Consider the following 21,558-nt stretch of genomic DNA (forward strand, 5'->3'; position numbering starts at 1 on the left):
ATCCTAGACAGTCTCCTCAGGAAGCCGACGAGAGGCAGCTGGATTCCTAGAGCGTCCCTCCCTTGCAGACATACACCTGCAGACAGGGAAGGGAGCAGAGAAAGGTCGTGGGATTCCCAAGGGAATAAGGTAAGATCGCGGGGAGGAGTGGATGATGCCCTTTTTTGGGTGTCCTGTGCTTTTGCAAGCAAGTGGAACCCTGGCTTTGCAAGCCTGACCCCCTTTGAAATATTAATTTTCTTGCAGTTTTCCCTCTGCTCAGGGTTCGCTCTCCAGAGGCTCAGAAAATTTGCTGGACTGCGGGTTTGATGAGGGTTTTTTTTAAAAAAAAAAGTTTTATATGTTGCTTATCTTAATTCTCCTTGCATGCTTCGGTCCTTCTCTTGGGAGCCCCCCAAAGCAGGTGGGAGAGGTATAAGTTTAAAGAAATGAATAAAAGTGATTTGCAAGCTTAGGTGAAGCTTTTTTAAAAATCAGGTGATTTGCAAATTTCCTTCCTTCCTCTCTTGCTGAAGGTGCCTCTTCGGAAGCTTGGAAGTGGGGGAGCTGGAGGTGCTTGTTTCGGCTTGTGGGTAGGGATGCCAGATGTCAGGCAAAAGGACAAAAATGTCCCCCATCAGGCAGGCAGAGATAAAAACCTTTAAAATGTCAAGCTTTTGTATATTTTATGTTATAATTTTGGATGGGAGGGGGAGAGGTGGAAGGACCCCCTTCCCCCTGGCTTTCCCCACCCCCACCTGCTTGCCCACCCCCAGTATTTTGAAAAAAAAGCTTCTGTTGAATTTATTTTTAATTTTTAACATGTTTCTTGTTTGGTTCTCTAAGAGACATTTATTGGCAACTATTGTAATAAAATTGTATTGATTGTGGGTTTAAAGCGTGCTGCTTAGCTTGCTGCTGGAATTATTCAAATGAAACATTCAATATGTCCTCCTTTTTGTCTTTCTATGTCCTTCTTTTAGTACCCGTGTATCTGGCAGCCTACGTGGGGGGTTTGACTGGTGGGGAGTCCCCGGGAGAGCCCAGACACTCCTCCCTTCCCCTTTCCTTGGCTTCCTGGGACTTCAATCTTCCACCTTCTTTCCCAGGGAAAGGGAGGGAAAAAGAGAACAGATGAAAGGGGAGGAGCCTCTATAGTGGGTGGGGCTGAGTTTAGGGGAGGGGCTAAGAGCGGTCTAACCTTCCTCCTCTCCTCCCATTCTCTTCTAACCCCGTGGTTCCCCACCTTAGGTCTTGAGAGGACCTGAGACGACAGAAGCCATCGCTTCTTAGCTGCACTGTCCAGGATTTCTGGGAGTTGTAGTCCAAGACCATTTGGGGGATCCCAGGTGGGGAATCACAGATCTAGTAATTGCTGCGAGGGAGGCCCCTGGGATCCACCTACGGGATCTTTTTTTAAAAAGGGTGTATGTGTTTGATGTGACCGAACATTTGCAACACTCATCTTCATCTTTCTCTTTGTCTGCCTTTTAGAGAGAGAGAGAGAGAGAGAGAGAGAGAGAGAGAGAGAGAGAGAGAGAGAGACGGCCGTGGCCCATTCATTTCTGTTCCTTTGCAGGAGATGGACGTGGGAGACTGAAGCTGAGAACATCTGGACATCATGGAGGTCTGGAGCCGAAAGGAAGTCCCGGGAAGAACAGCCCAGATGAACCCTGATGGGGACTCTCCCAGTTCCGATGTCCAACGCCGGCATTTCGGGAGGTTCGGCTGCCAGGAGGATCTGAAGCTCCCAACACGCCCTGTGAGAGCTCGGAGCAGTTCCAGGAAGTGCCTCAACGTAGGGATCCCTCAGTGTGTGAGAAGTGTAAAGAAAGGGCATGCCTTTTATTGCTTTCAGTTCTCCGGTTGCAACTTTGGGGAGTTCAGTTCCCAAAGAGCGCCTTTGGGCAAGTTGAACAGACCCAGGGCTTCCCCAAAAGAAGGAAAGGCGAAACTCACTTCTGAGTATTGTCTAACCTGAAACCCCTGGAAATGGTGGCTAGCAGTTCGAATTGACTTGATGGCACATAATGATTATTTTTATATATAATAAGCACAAGTTGAACAGAATTTTATTTGTATACACACACACACACATATATATACATACAGTGGGTGCCCCACTTAATGATTACCCCGCTCCACAACAAATCCGCTTAATGATGAGGTTTTTGTGATTGCTTTTGCGATTGCAAAACGATATTTCAATGGGGGAAATCCCCTTTACGATGATCGGTTCCCCACTTCAGGAACTGATTCTTCGCATTACGATGATCTAAAAACAGCAGATCGGTGGCTCTCAAAATGGCTGCCCGCTGTGCAGAATGGCTCCCCACTGTGTTAAGGACAGATTCCTCGCTATACAGGCACTGGAAAATGACCGCCCTATGGAGGATCTTCGCTGGACGATGAGGTATTTCGCCCATTAGAATGCATTAACTGTTTTAATGCATTCTAATGGGTTTTTTATTTTCGCTGGAACGGATTATCGTCGTCAAGCGAGGCACCCCTCTGTCTGTGTGTGCGTGTGCGTGTGCTTTGATTTCCTAGCTCAGTGACCTTGGGTATTGTACATGGGGTAAAGAAGGCCACACAGAAGACAACATGTAAATATTCCACTCCAGTGGAGAAAGACTGCAAAAAAGCTTAAAGGTGGAGGGCTGTGCACCTTTGACTGAGTTAAAGACCTCCCACCACCACCCCCGGGAGGGCTATCCCAGATAGCCCTGCTGGCCACCTAACTTTGCCTAAGATCTTGGCCCCAAGCAGTTTCCAGGGGTCGAAGGCAGGGAATCATGGCATGGTTGGGACGCTTCATTCCATCATCCTCCAACCAGTTTTCAGGCCACCAAACATGAGGAAGATGGATCAGAGAATATAGGGCAGAACCCTCTATAGGTTCCCTGGCCCAAGGGTTTCTCTTGAGCCACAGGGAAGGGAAAAACAAGTTGCAAGAACCTCTGAGGAGAAGGGGCCCAGTGGGTGCCCGCTTTTTCATGGAAATGGTCCCACCAAAGCATGATCCTCGTTGTTCCTAATCAAGTGGCATCTTTCCTGTAGTTTTCGTTTCTCCTTTCCTGGGTCACAGTTTCCTCTCACCTTCAGGGGTCTTCAGAATGGGTCACCTCCAAATCGGTCTGCCCAAGACGGAGGCCTCGCCTCCTGAAAAACACAGAGGAAAAGGGAGCAAGAGCTGGTGTCCCAGGTAAGGAACTCGTCATCATCCCTGCTCCTGGCTGTCCCTCTTCTAGAGTATCTCCTGAATCTCCCTCTTTTCCCTTCTCCGCCTCAAAGAAGGGAATGATATTTGCACCCACCCGGATCGAAACAGGAAGAGAGATGGTTGCCGTTGTTTTAACAAGTAAAGGAGGAAAAGGACGTGAAAAATAATAAAACCCACCCCAATCCACCACATCTTGATCTCCTTACAGACCCTGGAATTAATCTGGGAACACATCGGCCTTCATCTGTTCTGCATGGAGGAATGGAGACGAGGTCCATGAAGCCAGAGCAGGTAAGGGAGAAGGAATGAGGAGAGGAGGCTGAGTGCTTATTCTCCTCCTCCTCCTCCACTTTCTTGATCCCTAAAGGAATCTTCTTTCCACTTGCTTCTGTTTAAGCTACATCCTAGGAAGGTTAGGTCTGTCTGTCTGTCTGTCTGTCTGTCTGTCTGTCTGTCTGTCTGTCTGTCTGTCTGTCTATCTATCTATCTATCTATCTATCTATCTATCTATCTATCTATCTATCTATCTATCTATCTATCTATCTATCTATCTATCTATCTATCTATCTATCTATCTATCTATCTATCTATCTATCTATCTATCTATCTATCTATCTATCTATCTATTTTCATCCTGCCTTTCTCCTCAAAAGGACCCATGGTGGCTTGCATAATTAAAAGACAGTATTAAATCTAACAACAGTGAGTATACACATATGAGAAAGGATGAAACAAATCCTGCACAAAAAACATTGTTGTTATTTAGTCGTTCAGTCGTGCCCGAGTCTTCGTGACCCCATGGACCAGAGCACGCCAGGCCCTCCTCTCTTCCACTGCCTCCTGGAGTTGGGTCAAATTCATGTTGGTCGCTTTGATGACACTGTCCAGTCATCTCGTCCTCTGTCGTCCCCTTCTCCTCTTGCCTTCACACTTTCCCAGCATCAGGGTCTTTTCCAGGGAGTCTCCTCATGAGATGGCCAAAGTATTGGAGCCTCAAAAAACATAAGCTACACCAAAAGACACTGAAGGCATTAAAGTACAACAATCCATTAAAAAAAACCCCACTTGGAGCAAGTCACTGAGGGAATGTTGGTCTGAAGAGAAAGGTCTTTGTCTGCTTCTGGAAGGACAGCCAAGATAGGGCCAGTCCAGCCTCCAGTGGGAGGGAGTTCCAGAGTCTCTGGGAGCAGCCACAGGGAAGACCCTGTGTCCTCACCAAATGTTCCTGTCAAGATGGTGAGATTGAGAGAAAGGCTTCTTCTATTAGAATTGAAGGGGTGAACCCTATACTCTGAGCCAATGAAACATAAAATACTGAGGAATTCTGTGAGAATCAAGTTTTTCTCCTTTTTCCTGTCAGGTTGCAGAAGCTCTGGAGGAGCTGGCTGTGGATTTCTCGGAGGAGGAGTGGGCTCTGCTGGATCCTGGCCAAAGGGCTCTGCACAGGGAAGTCATGGAGGAGACTTTGACCGATGCGGCATCTCTGAGTAAGAGAAATGCTCTGTCGTCCATAGGATCAGCCTTGGTGAATTGATTTTTGTGACTGAATTCTGCTCAGATCCTTCTCTGCGAAGTAAAGTGAAGAAGACTTAGGCGTTTTGGTTGTGTCAGGACTGTGTGATGGACAATTCATTGGCTAAAAACTAGCCAGTAGAGATTTTAAAGGAACCACACTCTTCTGGCCCTTTAAAGGAAACTTAATCTTTTAAGAGCCAACTTAAGACCTGGCTCTTTAGGCTGGCTTTCCCTCCTTTCATCGCTTGATTATTTTTTTCCCATCTTGTATTACTGTTGTTTTTTCTTTTATTATACTGTTTTTATTCTATTTTTATTGTTCACCAGCCAGAGTAGACAAGTGTCTAGATGGATTGCACCAATAACCATCCCAGTAATAGGATTATCAAATTTGCAGACGATACTACACTAGTAGGACTTATCTCTGGGGATGATGAGTCTGCGTATCGGGACGAGGTATTACAGCTATCCCGCTGGTGCAAAAAAAAACAATCTTTTATTTAACATCCAAAAAACCAAGGAATTCATAGTGGACTATAGGAAAAAAAGAACAGACATTCAGCCACTGTATATAGATGGAGTTTGTGTGGAACAGGTGGTTGAATGTAAGTTTCTTGGGACTATCATAACAAATGACCTGACTTGGAGTGCAAACACCACTGCGTTAATCAGGAAGGCACAACAACAGTTGTATTTTCTAAGGATTCTTAGAAAGCAACAATTGACTGAGAGTTTGTTAATCACCTTCTATCGGAGTTCGATTGAGAGCATATTATCCTACTGTCTCTGTGTATGGTTCACGAGCTGCACAGTGGCAGAGAAAAAGGCAATTCAAAGGGTGATTAAGACGGCCCAAAACATCATTGGCTGTTCACTCCCCTCTTTGGAAGAACTGTATAAGAACAGATGTAAGAGGAAGATATCTAACATACTGAAAGACTCCTCTCATCCGGGACATCAGCTCTTTAAATTATTACCATCAGGAAGGAGATTCAGGGTATTGAAAGCAAGGACAAGCAGATTCAAGAACAGTTTTTACCCAAGTGCAGTATTGAGTTTAAATGCGGGGCCATAGGTTTTTGGTGGAATTTTAATTGCTGAGAGAAAACGGGGTATCTATATTTGGATGGTGAAAGTTGTGTATATTTTAACTTTTTTTTGTAGTGTTGTCCAGTTTTACCTTGGGGAAGAGCACCTCATTTCGTTGCACCCACTTGTGAGCGCAATGACAAATAAATTTCTTATGTCTTATGTCTTATGGGCAGGGTATAAATGTAACTAATAAACAAACTGCACTCTACGTTTTAATGATGGAAGCCACTCCCAAAAAAACCAGCTGGAGGCATGTATAGGTGTGCTTCAAACCTTTTGAAGGCACCAGCGATTGGAAAGGAAAAGGGGAAAATCTCAGACGGTCTTTGAGCCAGAAAGGAACTCAAGGACATGTCGATAAGAAGGAGGGTGAAATTCTGGGAAAGACCTAAAGAAAGATGCCTCGAGGTGGGTGGTCCCACCTCACAGGCACAACCCCAGCTCTTGAGACAAATTGAGATCCTGGATTCGATCATCCTCCAACAGTTCTTAGCTATTCTTCCCCCAAAAAGGTGAGGGATGTGTATTTGTGTGTGTGTGTGTCAGAAATCACTTCCCAGCTGGTGTCCCTGACAGAAGGATTCCTCCTTAGCAAAGCTGAGGAGCCAAAAAAGCTGGGGACGATGCGGAGCACTTTTTGTCCTGCTCATTCTGAGGGGAAGTGATTCTCACAACACCTGGGGCAAAGCAATTTTGCCCCCTTCTCGTCTGATGCCTTATTGTGGATCATTGGACTTCGTTGTTTACTTCAGAGAGGTGAGAGGAGTTGATGGGTCCCTCTCGACTTTGACAGAATCTGTCTCTCATTCATTAGTGGAGCTGGAAAGGGCCTACAAGGCCATCGATTCCAACCCCCTGCTCAGTGCAGGAATACAACCAGAGCATATCTGCCAGGTGGCAATCTCAATTTTCTTGAATGCCTCCAGGGTTGGAGCACTCACCAACTCCCGAGGTAACCGGTTCCACTGTCGTACTACTCTAACAGTTAGGATTTTCTTTTTTCTGATATTCAACGGAAATCTGGCTTCCTTTAACTCGCGCCCATTGTTATGTGTCCTAGACTCTGGGATGATCTAGAACAGATCTTGCCCTCCTCTCTATGACAGCCTTTCAAATATTTGAAAAATGATCTCCTGTCACCTCTCAGTTCTCTTGGTTAGTCGAAACAGAGACCTTTTCCCCCTTTAGGACAATATATAAAGTCTATATATTAAAAATGAAATAGTCCTGCACTCTCTTGATCTTCCTTCCAGGTATTGGAATGATGCTGGAAAGACACCCTTCCTTACCTCTACTTTTTGGGAAAGTGGAAAGAACGTCTATGCCACCAGATCTGATGAAAACAAGTCAGTGGAACAGTGCCGGATCCTTTTCTCCCTCTGGAATGTCTCAGAAATTGAAGGTAGCTGTCCTGCCCGGTTTCTTGTTTTCCCCATGTTCTCTGTTAAGGAAGTTGAGAATCCTGTCGGGGATGGCTTGAGTTTCAGCATCTGTCATATGGATTGATCACTTTTCTTCTTTAGAATACAGTGGTGCCTTGCTTGATGAGGATAATCTGTTCCAGCGAAATCGCTGTAGAGCGAAATCCTCGTCAAGCAGAATTAAAAAGCCCATTGAAATGCATTGAAAACCACTCAGTGTGTTACAATGGGCTAAATACCTCAGTGTCAAGCAAAGATCCTCCATAGGGCGGCCATTTTCCGATGCCTATGCAGCGAAAAAATCCATCCTAAAGCACAGCGGGGAGCCATTTTACACAGCGGGCGGCCATTTTGAAACCTGACGATCAGCTGTTTTGATCGTCCTAATGCGAAGAATCAGTTCCCGAAGCAGGGAACTGATAATCAGGAAGCAAATTTTGCCCATTAAAAATCATTTTGCAATCGCAAAAGCAACCACAAAAACCTCATCAAGTGGATTCGTCATTTAACGAGGTAATTGTTAAGCGAGGCACCACTGTATAGAATGTGGATAGTCCCCCGTGTTAGATCTCTAGCTGCAGAGGGTGGGAGTTCAGTTCCCTCCTGTGCCTGGAGGAGGGAGCCAGCCTCGATGGCTTTGGGCCATGTTACACTTATGAGTACAATAGGACCCCGTTATCCACAGGATCAGTATCCACTGATCAACTTATCCCCCTAATCTGAAAATAGTAAATGTTTTAAAACAAAACCCTTAAAATATATATATTTCTAAGGATGTCATTCCAAGAACTGGCCACAAGAGGGATCCAGAGACCACACTATGTGTAGCGTTCACTGTTATAATAGCATTTGTTATAATCCATATTTTTCCGCATCTGCAGGAAGACCCAGAACTGATTCCACCATGGATACGGGCTCCTACTGTATTATCTCGCTGGAAAGCCCTGGAAAGAGTTTACTTGATGGCGGATAATTGTGATTTGTAGCAAGGAATAGCAGTGGACTTTCTCTTTGAAGCTGAAACATTTTTCTCTTCTCTCAGGGTGTCATGATGACCTTTGAGGATATTGCTGTCCATTTCACGGAGGAGGAGTGGGCTCTACTGGACGAAGGCGAGAGGGCTCTGCACCGAGACATCATGGAGGAAAATATAGCCACTCTGATCTCTCTGGGTAAGTTTTGTCTTTCCGCCTCTTTGTTTCATTTTTTTTTTTTTTACAAAGCGAATCAAAGAATAAACGTCACGAGCAGGCTTGAGTCCCCTAACTGGGAGAAAGCCAACATATAAATAAGACAATTAAATAATTACATACGATAGGACCACCCCCACCCCCCATATCCACTGTAGATGGGCTCCAAGTCCCCCATGGATATGGAAAATGCTGATAATAGAGAACACTATATATATAGCCTGGTAAAATAGAGAGAGAGAGAGAGAGAGAAATCATTTTCACATGCATTACCAGAACTGGCCAATAGAGTGCACCAGATACCACTAACAACAAAGCCTCCCTCTAGTGGCTGGTTCTGAGAATACATGCGAAAATAGTTTCTGCTGGATATTTTTATTTAAATATTTTTAACATCTTCAGACGGTGAATCAATGTATACTGATCCCAAGGTTACGGGGGTCCTCCTTTAAATAAATAAATACTTTTCTTCCCCTTCTAATCTGCTGCATAACATTAATTCTCATGCCTAGACTTTTCATTTTAGTTTTTTCCCCCCCTTTTAGCCACTCGCATGAGAGAGGAGAGGCGTGAGAATGAAGAAAATACAGTATGCTTGGGAGCCGACAAAGAGAAGAAGAGGAAAGAACCTTTTAAAAACGACAGGAGCTTCAAGGTTAGAAGCAGGCTTCCTTCCGATCACCAATTCCATTCTGCAAAGAAGCCGTTGCAATGTCTGGAAGGGGAAACGGCCTCCAGTCAGACTGGAGATCGTTCTTCCCATCAGAGAATTCTCACCGGGGAGACACAGTTGAAATGCTTGTTATGCGGGGAGAATTTCAATCAATTTGGAAATCTTGCGTCTCACATGAGGATCCATAACTTTAAATGTTTGGAATGTGGAAAGAGCTTCAGGGACACGTACGGCCTTGCTTTGCACATGAGAATCCACACAAGAGAGAAAACGTATAAGTGCCTGGACTGTGGAAAGAGCTTCTGTGACAGGAGAAGCCTGGTTTGCCACAAAAAAATTCACACGGCGGAGGAAGTCTTTAAGTGTTTGGAATGTGGGAAGACCTTCGGTTACAGTGGAGATCTTTCTTCCCATCTGCGGATCCACAGGGGGGAGACGCAACTGAAATGCTTGCTGTGCGGGAAAGGTTTCAGTCACTTCAGAAACCTTGCATGCCACATGAAAATCCACAGCTTTAAATGTGTGGAATGTGGAAAGGGCTTCAGGGACACACAAGGCCTTGCATCTCACATGAGGATCCATACAGACGAGAAACCGCTTAAATGCTTGGAATGTGGAAAGGGCTTCATTCACAGCGGAAATCTTTCTCGCCATATGCGAACCCACACAGGGGAGAAACCCTAGAAATGCACGGCATGGGCAAAGAGCTTCAGAGAGTCTGGAAACCTTGCATCTCACATGAGAATCTATACGGGAGAAAATATTTTTAGAGGCATAGAATGCGTGAGGAGCTTCAAGCGCAACAGCCACCTTAGTTACCATTGAAGTACTCCGGTGGCAGAGAAATGGCTTAAATGCATGGAATGTGGGAAGGGCTTCAGTCACAGGTGCAACATTCAACATCAAATAACTCACACTGAGTCCCCCAGGCAGAAGTTCAACGGGCAGGAAGGGCACCAGAGGGGACACACCTCCCCAACATCTGTATAATCATTTGCGGGGTTCAGTAAAACAGGAATTGCCTCCTCACCCCCTCTCTTATACATCTTCCCTTTATGCCTCCTTCTGTTCATCACCTCTCTCTGTCATCTTCATCCTCTCCCTTCCTCCCTCCAGCCCTTCTTTGTTCTCTCCCTTTTCTGCTTCACCAGAGATCTTCCTTCTCTTTCATTGTCATGGCTTTTTAAAAATAGCACCCAAGAGCAGGAATTCCTACTCATAACTCAAGAGGAAAATACCAAGAAGAAGGCAACAACCTACATGGATTAGGCAGTGGGAAAAATGTGATGTCTAAAGGTCCATTGGATTGATGTGAAGAGAAGCATTTGAGGGGTATCGACAGGCCACAAGCTAAACCGGCACCGACAGCATCAGAAAAAAAATTAAAGCAACTGAAATACGTGTATGGGGTCAGCATCACGGGAACACCATTGTACAAATCTTCTTTCTGCCCCCCTTACTTTTAATGAGACCTCACTTGGGATCCTACGTCCAGTTCTGAAAAGACCGATTCAAGAAGGATGCTGAAAAGATGGAAATGTTTCCAGAGGGGGGTGGTTAAAAAAGGTCTGGAAACTATGTCCCGCAATGAGTGGATGAGCAGGGTCTGTTTGCCTTGGAGAAGTCTCAGATGTGAGATTACGTTCTCTTTTCCCATAGTCCTCATCCTTCACTTTGATGGTGTCTGTCCTCCTTTTTCATAACGCAATGGTGGCCATTCTGCAGATGAGCCTTGCTTGATATCTACGTCCCGTTGGCTTATTTGGGGAGGAGAGGTGCTAAAAGGCGGTGACAGGACACCGTGACGTCAACAGTGATTATGTCTAAATAAGTGGGGGAGGCAGGGGGGAAAGGGTCTGTTGTGTGTCTATCCTTCCTCCTGACTTTCTAAGTTGCCTCTTTGGAGTGATCTGTTTGTGGTACCATGGCTTCATTTTAGGGACAACAGGATTAAGGGGCTAAAGCCTTTTCTCTTGGCCCAGCATTCATCCTTCTGTGAATAAGGTAAAGGTTCCCCCTTGACATTTAGTCCAGTTGTGTCTGACTCTAGAGCGCGGTGCTCATCCCCGTCTCCAAGCCGTAGAGCCAGCGTTTGTTCGTAGACTGTTTCCGTGGTCACGTGGCCAGCGCAACTAGACACGGAACGCCGTGTCCTTCCCACCATGGTGGTCTGTGAATAAAGGAGGACTTTATTTATTTATTTATTGAACTTGTGTACTGCACCAATTAGTGGTTAACACTGCTCCGGGTGGTTACATCCCAAATGAAACAAAGATAAAATAAAATACATCTTAAACAAGAATATGCTACAAGAGAGTAAATAAAGCAGCTTACAGCTAATGAATATATATAAAAACACCCAAGCGATGGTATGGCCAACCTATACTTGATTAAGAGGGGAGTCTCTCCAAGGCTTCAGTAAACAGCCTCGTTTGGAGCATCGTCTTGAAAACTGTGAGGGGGGGGGACACACACCGCTTTGTTGGGCGCCAGTTCCAAGGGGATTGGGCCCATGACCAAGAAACCCCTGTTTCCAGTTGATGTCTTCCTGGCCTCCCTTGGAAAGCAATGGGAAAGAGCCTGGTTTGGGAGGATGAGGTGGCACATCTTTCCTTAGGGAAAGATGCTCTGAGGCCCCAACCCGTAAAGGGCTTTCTTTATAGGTAACAACCAACACCTTGAACCTGACCAGATCCGAGTCCTCCCTGCTCCCATCAGCATCCCCAAGAACTGCCCAAGAAGATGAGAAACCCAATACTTGCAAGGAGAGAAGTAACCCTCCTAATTCAAAGCCAGGATATGAAGTTGAAACCTTTGGCACCCCGTCTGATGTTTCAGGATGAGGCATACCCATTCTGGTCCACAAGCCATCCCATAGAAAGTCTTCCCTTTTTTTGGCTTTGACTCAAAAGCTGGCCCTTTCTTGTTTAGTATTGCAACTTGAGTACAGGGAAAGGACCAAGATGAAAGAATCATATTCCGGAAGTGGTTATCAAACTGGGAGGAGATAACAAATGGAGAGCCCACAGGGCTCAGTCCTGGGTCTGGTGCTCTTCAATCTTTTTTTGAATAACTTGGATGAGGGAGTGCAGGGAATACTTGTCAAATTTGTAGGTGACACAAGACTGGGTGGAATAGCTCATACCTTGGAAGATGGGGCAATGTTCGAAAAGATCTTGATAGGCATATAATGTCATGGGATTTGGCAACAGGAAAATACGCAGTTATTGAAGACACAAATTCTTCTTCTTTTGCAAGATGGTTGTATTTACAGTATTTACAAGTATTTACAGGCAGGCATCACATCAGCATGGCAGGAACTCTTTACACAAACGGACATAGTGCACAGCAGCAAATGGTGAAGAAGGAAGAGGAATGATACACAGACACTGTTCACTTATATAAATGTACATGGCATCTCTAGTCCAATCAGAAGACACATGACTTCATCCTCTGCACCTGGTGTCTTCTTATTTCCAGACATTGCATCATCTTCAGAGTGACTCAGCATACACATCTGTGCACAATGGCAGCTCGTTAATAATACATTTATTCAGGTTCAGGCCTACAAAATTTCTATATTCTGACATATAATCATACTTGCACATTCAATAAATGGAAGAAGAAGCAATTCTGGACTCCCCGTGTTCTTCTTGGGCAAAATATATGAAGGAAATCCAGAGGGAGAAGCTTTCTTGTGGAAAATAGATCATCTGGCTCACACTGCATACACAACCCTACAAAGGGAATGTTGGCTGTGACGAACTTCACAGGCTGAATGGCCAAGGAACGTTATAAATAATATTGTGCTCTGAAGGCTTCATTTGCACATCATCTGATTACATAACAAAGCTTCTTACCCAACCATACTTTGAGAAGCAAGCATTCCCCATTTTATCCTTTTTCCCTCTGATTGTAACTACAGTTGATAACCATAAGTAAATGTGACTTCTTTCCTCTAAACACGCATCTCGAGTAATCATTTTGCTACACATTGGGCTCATCCATGCCTATGTTTTTCTTCTGCCATAATAAAATAATAATAATAATAAATATTAATAAAAGGGGGAGGAGTCCCAAAGGAACATTTAATTTAAAAGAAAGAATATCTTCTGCAACTGATGGGTGTCCACTTGAATTTTGTTACTCTGTAGGGAATTCAGGGAAGTCGTTCATCAATGTGGTTTTACCTTCAGGTTTCATAATTATTTTAATATTCTGAATGGTTTTAAACTATCAAGTCAAGTCTCCATTCCAGTAGTTGAAATAAAGTCAACCTACGTTCTTTGCAGATGGTGGCTACATTTCAGACCTGTTCCAGGCTGTACATCTGAAAAAAAACACCATGCTCAAAGGGTGTCGGTGTGCAGCGGGTGCATGTAACTTCCAGCCTCCCTGTGTAGCCCTTTTATAAGCAGGTTCTGAGGCCTTTTATAAGCAGGTTTCTGTGGCTAGCAGCTGTTTTGCAAAGTTGAAGACTGCCACATTATTTATTATTCTTTATATTTTTACCAGGGCTGTTGGCAAGTCTTTGGTCCCAAGTCCCGAACCTTGAGCCTGAGAGTTGAGTCTCTTGACCCCTTCAAGGCGTAGAATTCGAGACTATGACCCAAAGAGATGGGCCGGCCGCCTCCACTTTTTTCAACCAACCTCCGGCTGCCGCCACCTTCCGAGACTGTAGGCCAATGTGACAGGTTTGGGCTAAACCTGGAGAGAAATTGTTAAATGCAGTTTTGGCATCATGATCTGAGTATTGTCAGAATCAGAGTGTAAAGTAAAGCTAAGCATGAGTTAATACAGCTGAGCTGATCGTATCAGCAGTATGAACAATCCCAGGATTGGCTATCCCTGGGATAAAGCTACGAGACCAAGCAGACACCATTGTGGGTTGTGAGAGGTGTTGCTGTTGGTCGTGGAGTGCTGTCGTCGTGCTGGAGAATCCTGTGGAAGTCGTATCTGTGAGCTTGGGAGAAGAGGAACTCTGGCGAACCGGACTGACTGCATGGTATATTGAAATTGACTATTTACTGAACTCTGACATTGATTTACGCTCTGTACTCTGTGGAACTGCCGTGTATGACATTTGGAACTGGAACAAAGACTACGCTGTGTATATACCTGTACATATCCTGTATATAATACAAGTATTCTGCTATCAAGACTGATTGGTGCTTGTGTCTTCACATCACTGGGAAGCTCTGCTGGTTATCACCTCCTGGGGTAACCCTGGTAATACCGCTAACTCTGTCAATGGTTATGGGCCCAGGTGTGCGCCAAGGGACACACCCAGGAAGATACCAGTGAGATTGCTGACCAGAAAAATCCGAAGGAAGAGCCAAGAGGTGTCCAAGTAGCAGAAGTGAGTAGAACAGCTTTGTCCTGCAGTCTGTGAAAAATGGCAAGTGAGCTGCAAATGTCAGGACTGTCTATAAGGAAGCTGAATGGAGATAACTACTCCACCTGGCAGCAGAAAGTCCAGTTATTACTCCAGAAGGAATCACTATGGGACATTGTAGTGAATCCACCAGCTGTGCTGAATCATAGAATAAAGAAAAAGAATGACAAGGCACTTGCAATAATCGGGTTGATTCTAGAAGATCGTCTCCTAGTCCACATCAGAGGCCAGACTTCAGCAAGAAAGGCACGGGAGGATCTGAGGGGACTCTTTGTACGAGTCAGCGTGGGTAGCCAGATACAAATTGCAAGAAGGCTATTTCGTACCAGATTGCAAACTGGTGGGAGCATGCTGCAACATTTAGAGCACATGAAAGCAACGCTGATGGACTTGATAGAGAAAAATATCACATTTACTGAGATTCAGGAAGCATTTATAATACTCTCTTCACTTGATGAAACATATGACCAGCTTGTATCAAACTTGGAAGTACTACCACAAGCTGAAATGACAGTATTAAATGTGACCAGTAGACTTCTGGAGGAGGAGCAGAAAAGGAAAGACAACCAGGAACTACGTGACTCCAAAACCTCTGAGAGAAACAAGCCGAGTGTAATTGGGGAGGAGGAGGTCACAGCTGCAAATATCCAACCTGGGAGGAGATATTTTTCCTGTGGGTCCAGACGACATATCATCAAAGATTGCAAATTTAAGAAGGAGGAAAGAAAACAACCACAATGTGAGAAAGTTGCAACAAACCTGTCAGAGACTATTTATAGCAACCACCAAGAAGATGAATGGATAGTAGGCTCAGGGGCAACAGCTAACATGTGCAAAGATAAAAAGCTGATATCCAATTTTAAGGCAGTGTGTGATCAGCAAATAATGTTGACTGATGGAGTAAGTACAAAAATCATGGGTAAAGGTAAAGTAAAATTACCATGTCTAAAGATGCCAATAGAGGTGTTATATGTGGCAAAGTTAAAACACAATTTATTGTCAGTTAGCCAATTAGCAAAAGAGGGATTTACAAGCACATTCTATAGGAACAAGTGTGTTATTACTGGTGAAAAGAATGAAAAGCTAACATGCCATGTAAGAAACAATCTATATATAATGAATAGTATAAAGGCAAACCATGTCTATGAGAATGTAAATCCTCATAAAGAATGCATACATTTGTGGCATTTAAGGTTGGGACATGCAAATTATAAGGCATTACGTAAAACAATAGAGAATTCAACTGGAGTGAATTTAAGGCAAAGTGAGAAATACATTAATTGCCAAGCCTGTCAAGAAGCAAAAAGTCAATGTGCTACTGTAAAGAAACATAGTAACATAAAAGTTGGCAACATTCTAGACTTAGTGTCAATAGATGTAATAGCCCCCAAAAGAGCATCTTTGGGAGGAGCAAAATACATTCTCTCAATCCAAGACCAAAAGTCTAGGTTCGGATTCTGTTATTTAATGAAAGACAAAGGTCAGCTTTGATCCCCGAACAGGCCACCAGAAAATTGGGTAACAATCCCAGCTCTCTCAGCCTCATGAGTCGTGACTGGACAGCCACCGTCACCTCCTCCCACTGTCAACCCATTTCCCCAGCCCATGATTGGGTGGCCATTTGTCTTCACATTTGACGTGCTCTGGTCCATGGGGTCACTTCAGGATCTGTCCTTCCAGTGAGCACTCAGGGTTGATTTCTTTCACAATGGATAGGTTTGTTCTCCTTGCAGTCCAGGGGACTCTCAAGAGCCTCCTCCAGCACCACAATTCAAAAGCATCAATTCTTCAGCAGTCAGCCTTCTTTATGGTCCAGCTCTCACTTCCATACATCACTGTCCAACATACAAGGGTGCATTTGCAAGGCGATAGCGAAGGCCAAGCACGCTATTGTCCAAGCGCCTTCCCTTCGAACTTGCTCAATGAAATGCCATCTACAACAACTCTGAGTCGAGTTTGTTTCTTCTTGGTATTACACAAGGAAGCTCAGGGCTATTTTTGAAGGGAAGGAAACAAACCCAATTCTCAGTCATAAGGTCAAGGGAAGGGATGCAATGGAGGCTGTGGCTTCTCTCCAAGTAGGGCTTGCGGGGTGAGGAGTGAAGATAAATGCAGAAGGCATTGCTATCCACTCATGAGCTGGGGGAAAAGGGTTGACAGCAGGAGCGGCCCAAGCTGGCTCTCCAGTCACAGCCCATGAGGGCTGAGGTAGGCAGGGTGCTAGTGAAAAGGGACCAAATCAAAAAAGCAGAAGGCTGGGATGAGAGTGAGATGGTTTAAAACTGCCCGCCGAATCATGAGCCAGAAGGCTGAGGTAGGTGGGATGACAGTGGGGCTCAGTTAGGGCAGCCATATGCAAATGTAAGGGTCTGTGATTGAAACTGATGGGAGGGCAGGGCTGGCCATGGTCATGTGGCATCTTACCATCCCTCGTGGTCCAAAATATGCATGGCCACGTGGTCTTGAAACTCTACCTCTTGTGAATCCTGGTCCTGAGATGCTTTCCTCCTGGGACTAAGACAGGCAGCAATGAAGGAACTTGAAAACTGGAAACCAAGACCATCCATGTTCTTATATTTCTGATCACCTTGTAGGGGTGTGAAAACTGGAGAGTTAAAAAAGATTGACCTGGGGTGGGAGAAGATGATTTGTTTGAAATGTGGTGCTGGAGGAGAGCTTTGTGGGTGTTCTGGATTTCTAGAAAGACAAACCAGTGGATCCTAGATCAATTTTTTAAAATTTATTTTATTTATATATTTATTAAATTTATACCCCACCCCTCTAGACCATGTCTACTCTAGACCAATGCTATCCAAAAGTGTTACAACTAAGAAATAATGAAGAAACAAAGCTTAAGGTGTAGGCAGAAATTAAATAATATCTGAGTCCAAAAATATATCCTCACTTTGCATACTCCTCTATCAAACCATGAAAATACAGCCAATCCAATGGAGTGTTGGGAGGGCGAGGACAGACCAAAGAAAAGATTTCTTGACCCAGTGTGTTGGTAACCTGTGGAACTCCTTGCCACAGGATGTGGTGATGGAATCTGGCCTGGATGCCTTTAAAAGGGGATTGGACAGATTCCTGGAGGAAAAAGTCCATTGCAGGTGACAAACCATGAGGGATGTACAGTCTCCAGGCTTAGAAGGAAGGTACCTCCAAAGGCCAGACACAGAGAAAGAGTGGTCTCCTGTGCTCTCAGAGGCATCTAGTGGGGCCACCAAGAGATACAGGGAGCTGGACTAAGAGGGGCCCTTGGCCTGATCCAGCACAGGGCTCTTCTTATGTTCTTATGTTTCTTTCAAACATTCTATACTTTTCAGGATACTTATATCTAAATACTTACTGTATAGCATTTGCAAATAAGGGACATGCTTATCTTTTGCCACAGCCTAGGGATATCTGCTCTGTCACTCCCTCATTTACTAATAAGCTCTCGTTCCTTGCTGATCACTCAGGGCTTCCCCTTTTTCATGCCGAGGCAATTTGTTTTACAGTTAGTTCTTGTTATGTGTTCTTCATCTTGTAAAACAGACATTATGTTGAGCTCTCTCCTCAGCCATGAGTTTGAGAAAGGCTGTTTTCTACAGTTTAGTCTGTTAAAACAATTTTACTTTTCACCGATAATAATCCCACACTTTCATGTCAAGTTTTTGAGCACTTTGATTGTTTCTTCTTTTTACTATTGTCTGACTGATTATTTTTTACTAGTCTGCTTAGATATGGGGAATTCTTGAGGAACTTGCTTATAATTCTATACATATACCGTGTTTTCCCGGAAAAAAAGACAGGGTCCTTATATTAATTTTTGCTCAAAAAATGCATAAGGGCTTATTTTCAGGGGATGTTTTATTTATTTTTTTCCATATTCAACAACCTACATTTATTCAAATATATTCATGTCATCTTCTGGTTGCCGGACAATGGTGAAGGGCGGGGTTTCACGTGACTAGGGCTTATTTTTGGGGTAGGGCTTATATTCCAAGCATCCTGAAAAATCATACTAGGTCTTTTTTTCAGGTTAGGCCTTATTTTCAGGGAAACAAGCCAAACATTGCCCCACTCTTGGCTCGGCAATCATCTAAAACAGAGGTCCCCAACCCCTGCTTCATGGCCCAGTGCCAGTCCGTGGCCTGAGCTGGACCGGATTGCAGAGAGAGACCTCCTGCTCCACCCCCCGCATGCACTCACCCCACCCAGCTGATTTGCACATGTACTCACACTCCAGTGCACCCATGCGAGCGCCATGCTGCTGTGTGCACATGCACAAGTGCATGCTCATGCAAGCACTTGTTCATGCATGTGCACGAGCTCGGGGGTGCCCCACCTTCCCCAGCTGGTCCGTGGGGTGAAAAAGGTTGGGGACCCCAATCTAAAATTCAATAGGTTATGGGCCCAGAGTAACTAAGGCAGAGCATAAGGCAAACTAAGCAAGCAAATTTGGGGAATTTTTAAGGTGAGTATTTTGCACACATTCTCTCCCCCTTTCAACCAAATCATGTAGCCAGCTAAAAGAGCAGAGATTTTTTTCGTCATGTTCTTAACATCACTAAAAGGAAAAGGAGTGTCAGTTCAGAGAAAAGTACAGTGGTGCCTCGCTTAACGGGTGTCCCGTTTAACGACAAATCCGCATAGCGACAAAGATTTTGCAATCACAAAAGCGACTGCATTGCAATGTTTTAAACAGGAAAAATCGCTTTGCGATGATCGGTACCCTGTTTTGCTTACCGATCATCGCATAGCGATGATTTTCCAACAGCTGATCGGCGGTTCCAAAATGTCTGCGGGTAAAAAAAATAGCCGCCCGCTGTGTTTTCACCCGGATTCCTCACTTACCGGGCAGCGAAAATGGCCGCCGTATGGAGGATTTTCGCTTAAAGGTGAGTTTTAAGCCCATAGGAACGCATTGAAGGGGTTTCAATGCATTCCTATGGGCTTTTTAAAACCGCATAGGGACGAAATCACTTTGCAGCGATTTTTGCTGCACGGATTATCATCGCTATGCGGGGCACCACTTGTCACTGTGTGACAAGATCCCTGAGTTAACAGGAATTTTAAGCAGTGGTTTGAATGACTGATTTGCAAGCATTACATATTTATGGTTGTATAAAACACTTCAAGCTAGATGATCAAGATGCCAGAAAGAAATGACAACAAAATGACCAAGCAGTTAGGCCCATCATATACTAGACAGCTAATTTACAAATCACAGTGGTGCCTCGACTTACGACCGTCCCTACTGTGACAAACCCAGACCTACTGGGATCTATCACACAGTTACTAAGCTGCCACCAACCATTCCCTATAATAAGTCACACAGACCAGGGATGGATTTTTAAACAACAAAAGAATAAGGTTTATTTTAAATACAAACAGGGTAAATAAAACAATCAGGTGAATAAAATAAAGTAACGTGGCTTATTCTCACACACACAAGCATACAGTTTGGTTCACCTAGAACCTTTAACTTAAAGCACAGACCCTGAACCCATCAGTTCTGGCTAACCCACAGACACCTGAACTTATCAGGTTGGTACTCTGACACACAGTAGTACCCTGTCAGACACCCAGACTCCCACAACAGCTTCTTCTTCCCCAGCTGCTGCTTCGTCCCAACCCAGTGTCTCACAGTCTGTCTCAGCATCTCCACACACGCATCACATATTTATACAGTACAGCCCCTCCTCCTGATGTCCCGCCTTCCACTCCCCATAGGATGGAACTTTCCCTCCAAACCCATGACAGACAGGTAACATCAGTGCTGTATGTAACACCTCCCCTCTTTAAAAGTTGTTTTGTAGGGGGAAAGCTAAAAGTGCTTTTCACCAAAAAAACAACCTGCATAAAATACACAACAACATTTATACATACCATATAATACTTACATATACTTACACTCCAAGTTAACCATAGCAAATAGGCATTTCAAACATTTACCATATGCATTACATCAATTTTACCTTTATTAATACAAACCAATTTAAAACCAGGTACATTTTAACTTTTTGTCTTCATTATATACATATAGTCCATGATCTTTCGCCGTCTTCAGTCTTCAGGTCTTCTTGATAAGGCGTCAGCAACACAGTTCACTGACCCTCTGACCACCTTCACTTCAAAGTCATAGTCCTGTAAGTTCAAAGCCCACCTCATAAGTTTGCTATTGTGGGTTTTCATCGTCTTTAACCATTGCAATGGTGAATGGTCAGTACACAGAATAAAATGTCTTCCCCAGATGTAAGGCTTGGCCTTCTGGATCGCGTAGACTATGGCCAAACACTCCTTCTCCACGGTTGCCAAATGTCTCTCACCTTTTTGGAGTTTCCTACTCAGGTAGGATACTGGATGCTGGTCACCATTCTCATCCTCCTGGCACAGAACTGCTCCTACCCCGCTGTTAGACGCATCGGTGTAGATGATGAACTCCCGGTCGAAGTCTGGAGCACGCAGGACAGGATAGTTGATCAACGCCTCCTTCAACCTCTGGAACGCCGCCTCACAGTCGCTGGTCCACGGGATGCGGTCATCAGCCTTCTTCCTCGTCAGATCGGTCAGCGGAGCCGCAATCTCGCTAAACCTCGGGATGAACTTTCTGTAGTAGCCCACCAACCCAAGAAATGATTTGACTTTTTTCTTGGTGTTGGGTCTAGGCCAATCACGAACAGCTTCTATTTTGGCCTCCAGGGGTTTTATCATTCCTCCCCCTACCATGTGACCCAAGTATTTTATTTCTGGGCTACCCAGCTGACACTTGCTGGCCTTTACTGTTAGCCCTGCTGCACTTAACCTCTGCAGCACTAACTCCAGGTGTAACAGGTGATCTTCCCAGGTATTACTGAAGATCCCTATGTCGTCAATGTAGGCCACTGTAAAGTCACTGAGCCCTGCCAAGGTCTGGTCCATCAGCCTTTGGAATGTGGCTGGTGCATTTCTGAGACCAAAGCTCAGGACTCGAAATTCATAGAGACCAAAAGGGCTGCAAAAGGCAGTTTTTTCTTGATCCCTGGGATCAATTCTTAATTGCCAATATCCCTTTACCAGGTCCAATGATGAGATGAACCGACAAC

At 44.6% G+C, this 21,558-nt stretch overlaps 2 protein-coding genes and 1 long non-coding RNA gene across 7 annotated transcripts in view; 1 reads left to right on the plus strand and 2 right to left on the minus strand.

The window, feature by feature from the left end:
- Positions 1-15,196, plus strand: LOC144587233 (uncharacterized). Of its 2 annotated transcripts, none has more exons than XM_078387162.1 (8): positions 1-129; positions 1,559-1,777; positions 3,085-3,184; positions 3,411-3,493; positions 4,563-4,689; positions 7,063-7,211; positions 8,273-8,402; positions 8,966-15,196. In XM_078387162.1, exons 2-8 carry the CDS (start codon positions 1,601-1,603, stop codon positions 9,775-9,777), a joined length of 1,578 nt encoding a protein of 525 aa, XP_078243288.1. In that variant the 5' UTR covers positions 1-129; positions 1,559-1,600; the 3' UTR covers positions 9,778-15,196. The 2 variants fall into 2 exon arrangements, with proteins under 2 accessions (XP_078243288.1, XP_078243289.1); XM_078387163.1 differs by having other exon boundaries at positions 1,559-1,741.
- LOC144587339 (uncharacterized) overlaps positions 1-21,558 on the minus strand; it is a 251,289-nt gene that overhangs the window by 57,990 nt on the left and 171,741 nt on the right. The window lies entirely within an intron of this gene.
- Positions 12,334-21,558, minus strand: part of LOC110070096 (uncharacterized) — a 25,840-nt gene continuing 16,615 nt past the window's right edge. For 3 of the 4 annotated variants that reach the window (XM_078387094.1, XM_078387096.1, XM_078387097.1), the window contains one exon: positions 18,323-19,727. The gene's annotated coding sequence lies outside the window, so the exon portion shown is untranslated. Of the gene's footprint in view, positions 19,728-21,558 lie in introns of all 4 variants that reach the window. The other variant, XM_078387093.1, reaches the window with a different exon arrangement.

This window comes from Pogona vitticeps, chromosome 2, assembly GCF_051106095.1.
Source record: "Pogona vitticeps strain Pit_001003342236 chromosome 2, PviZW2.1, whole genome shotgun sequence".
NCBI classification, from domain to species: Eukaryota; Metazoa; Chordata; class Lepidosauria; order Squamata; family Agamidae; genus Pogona; species Pogona vitticeps.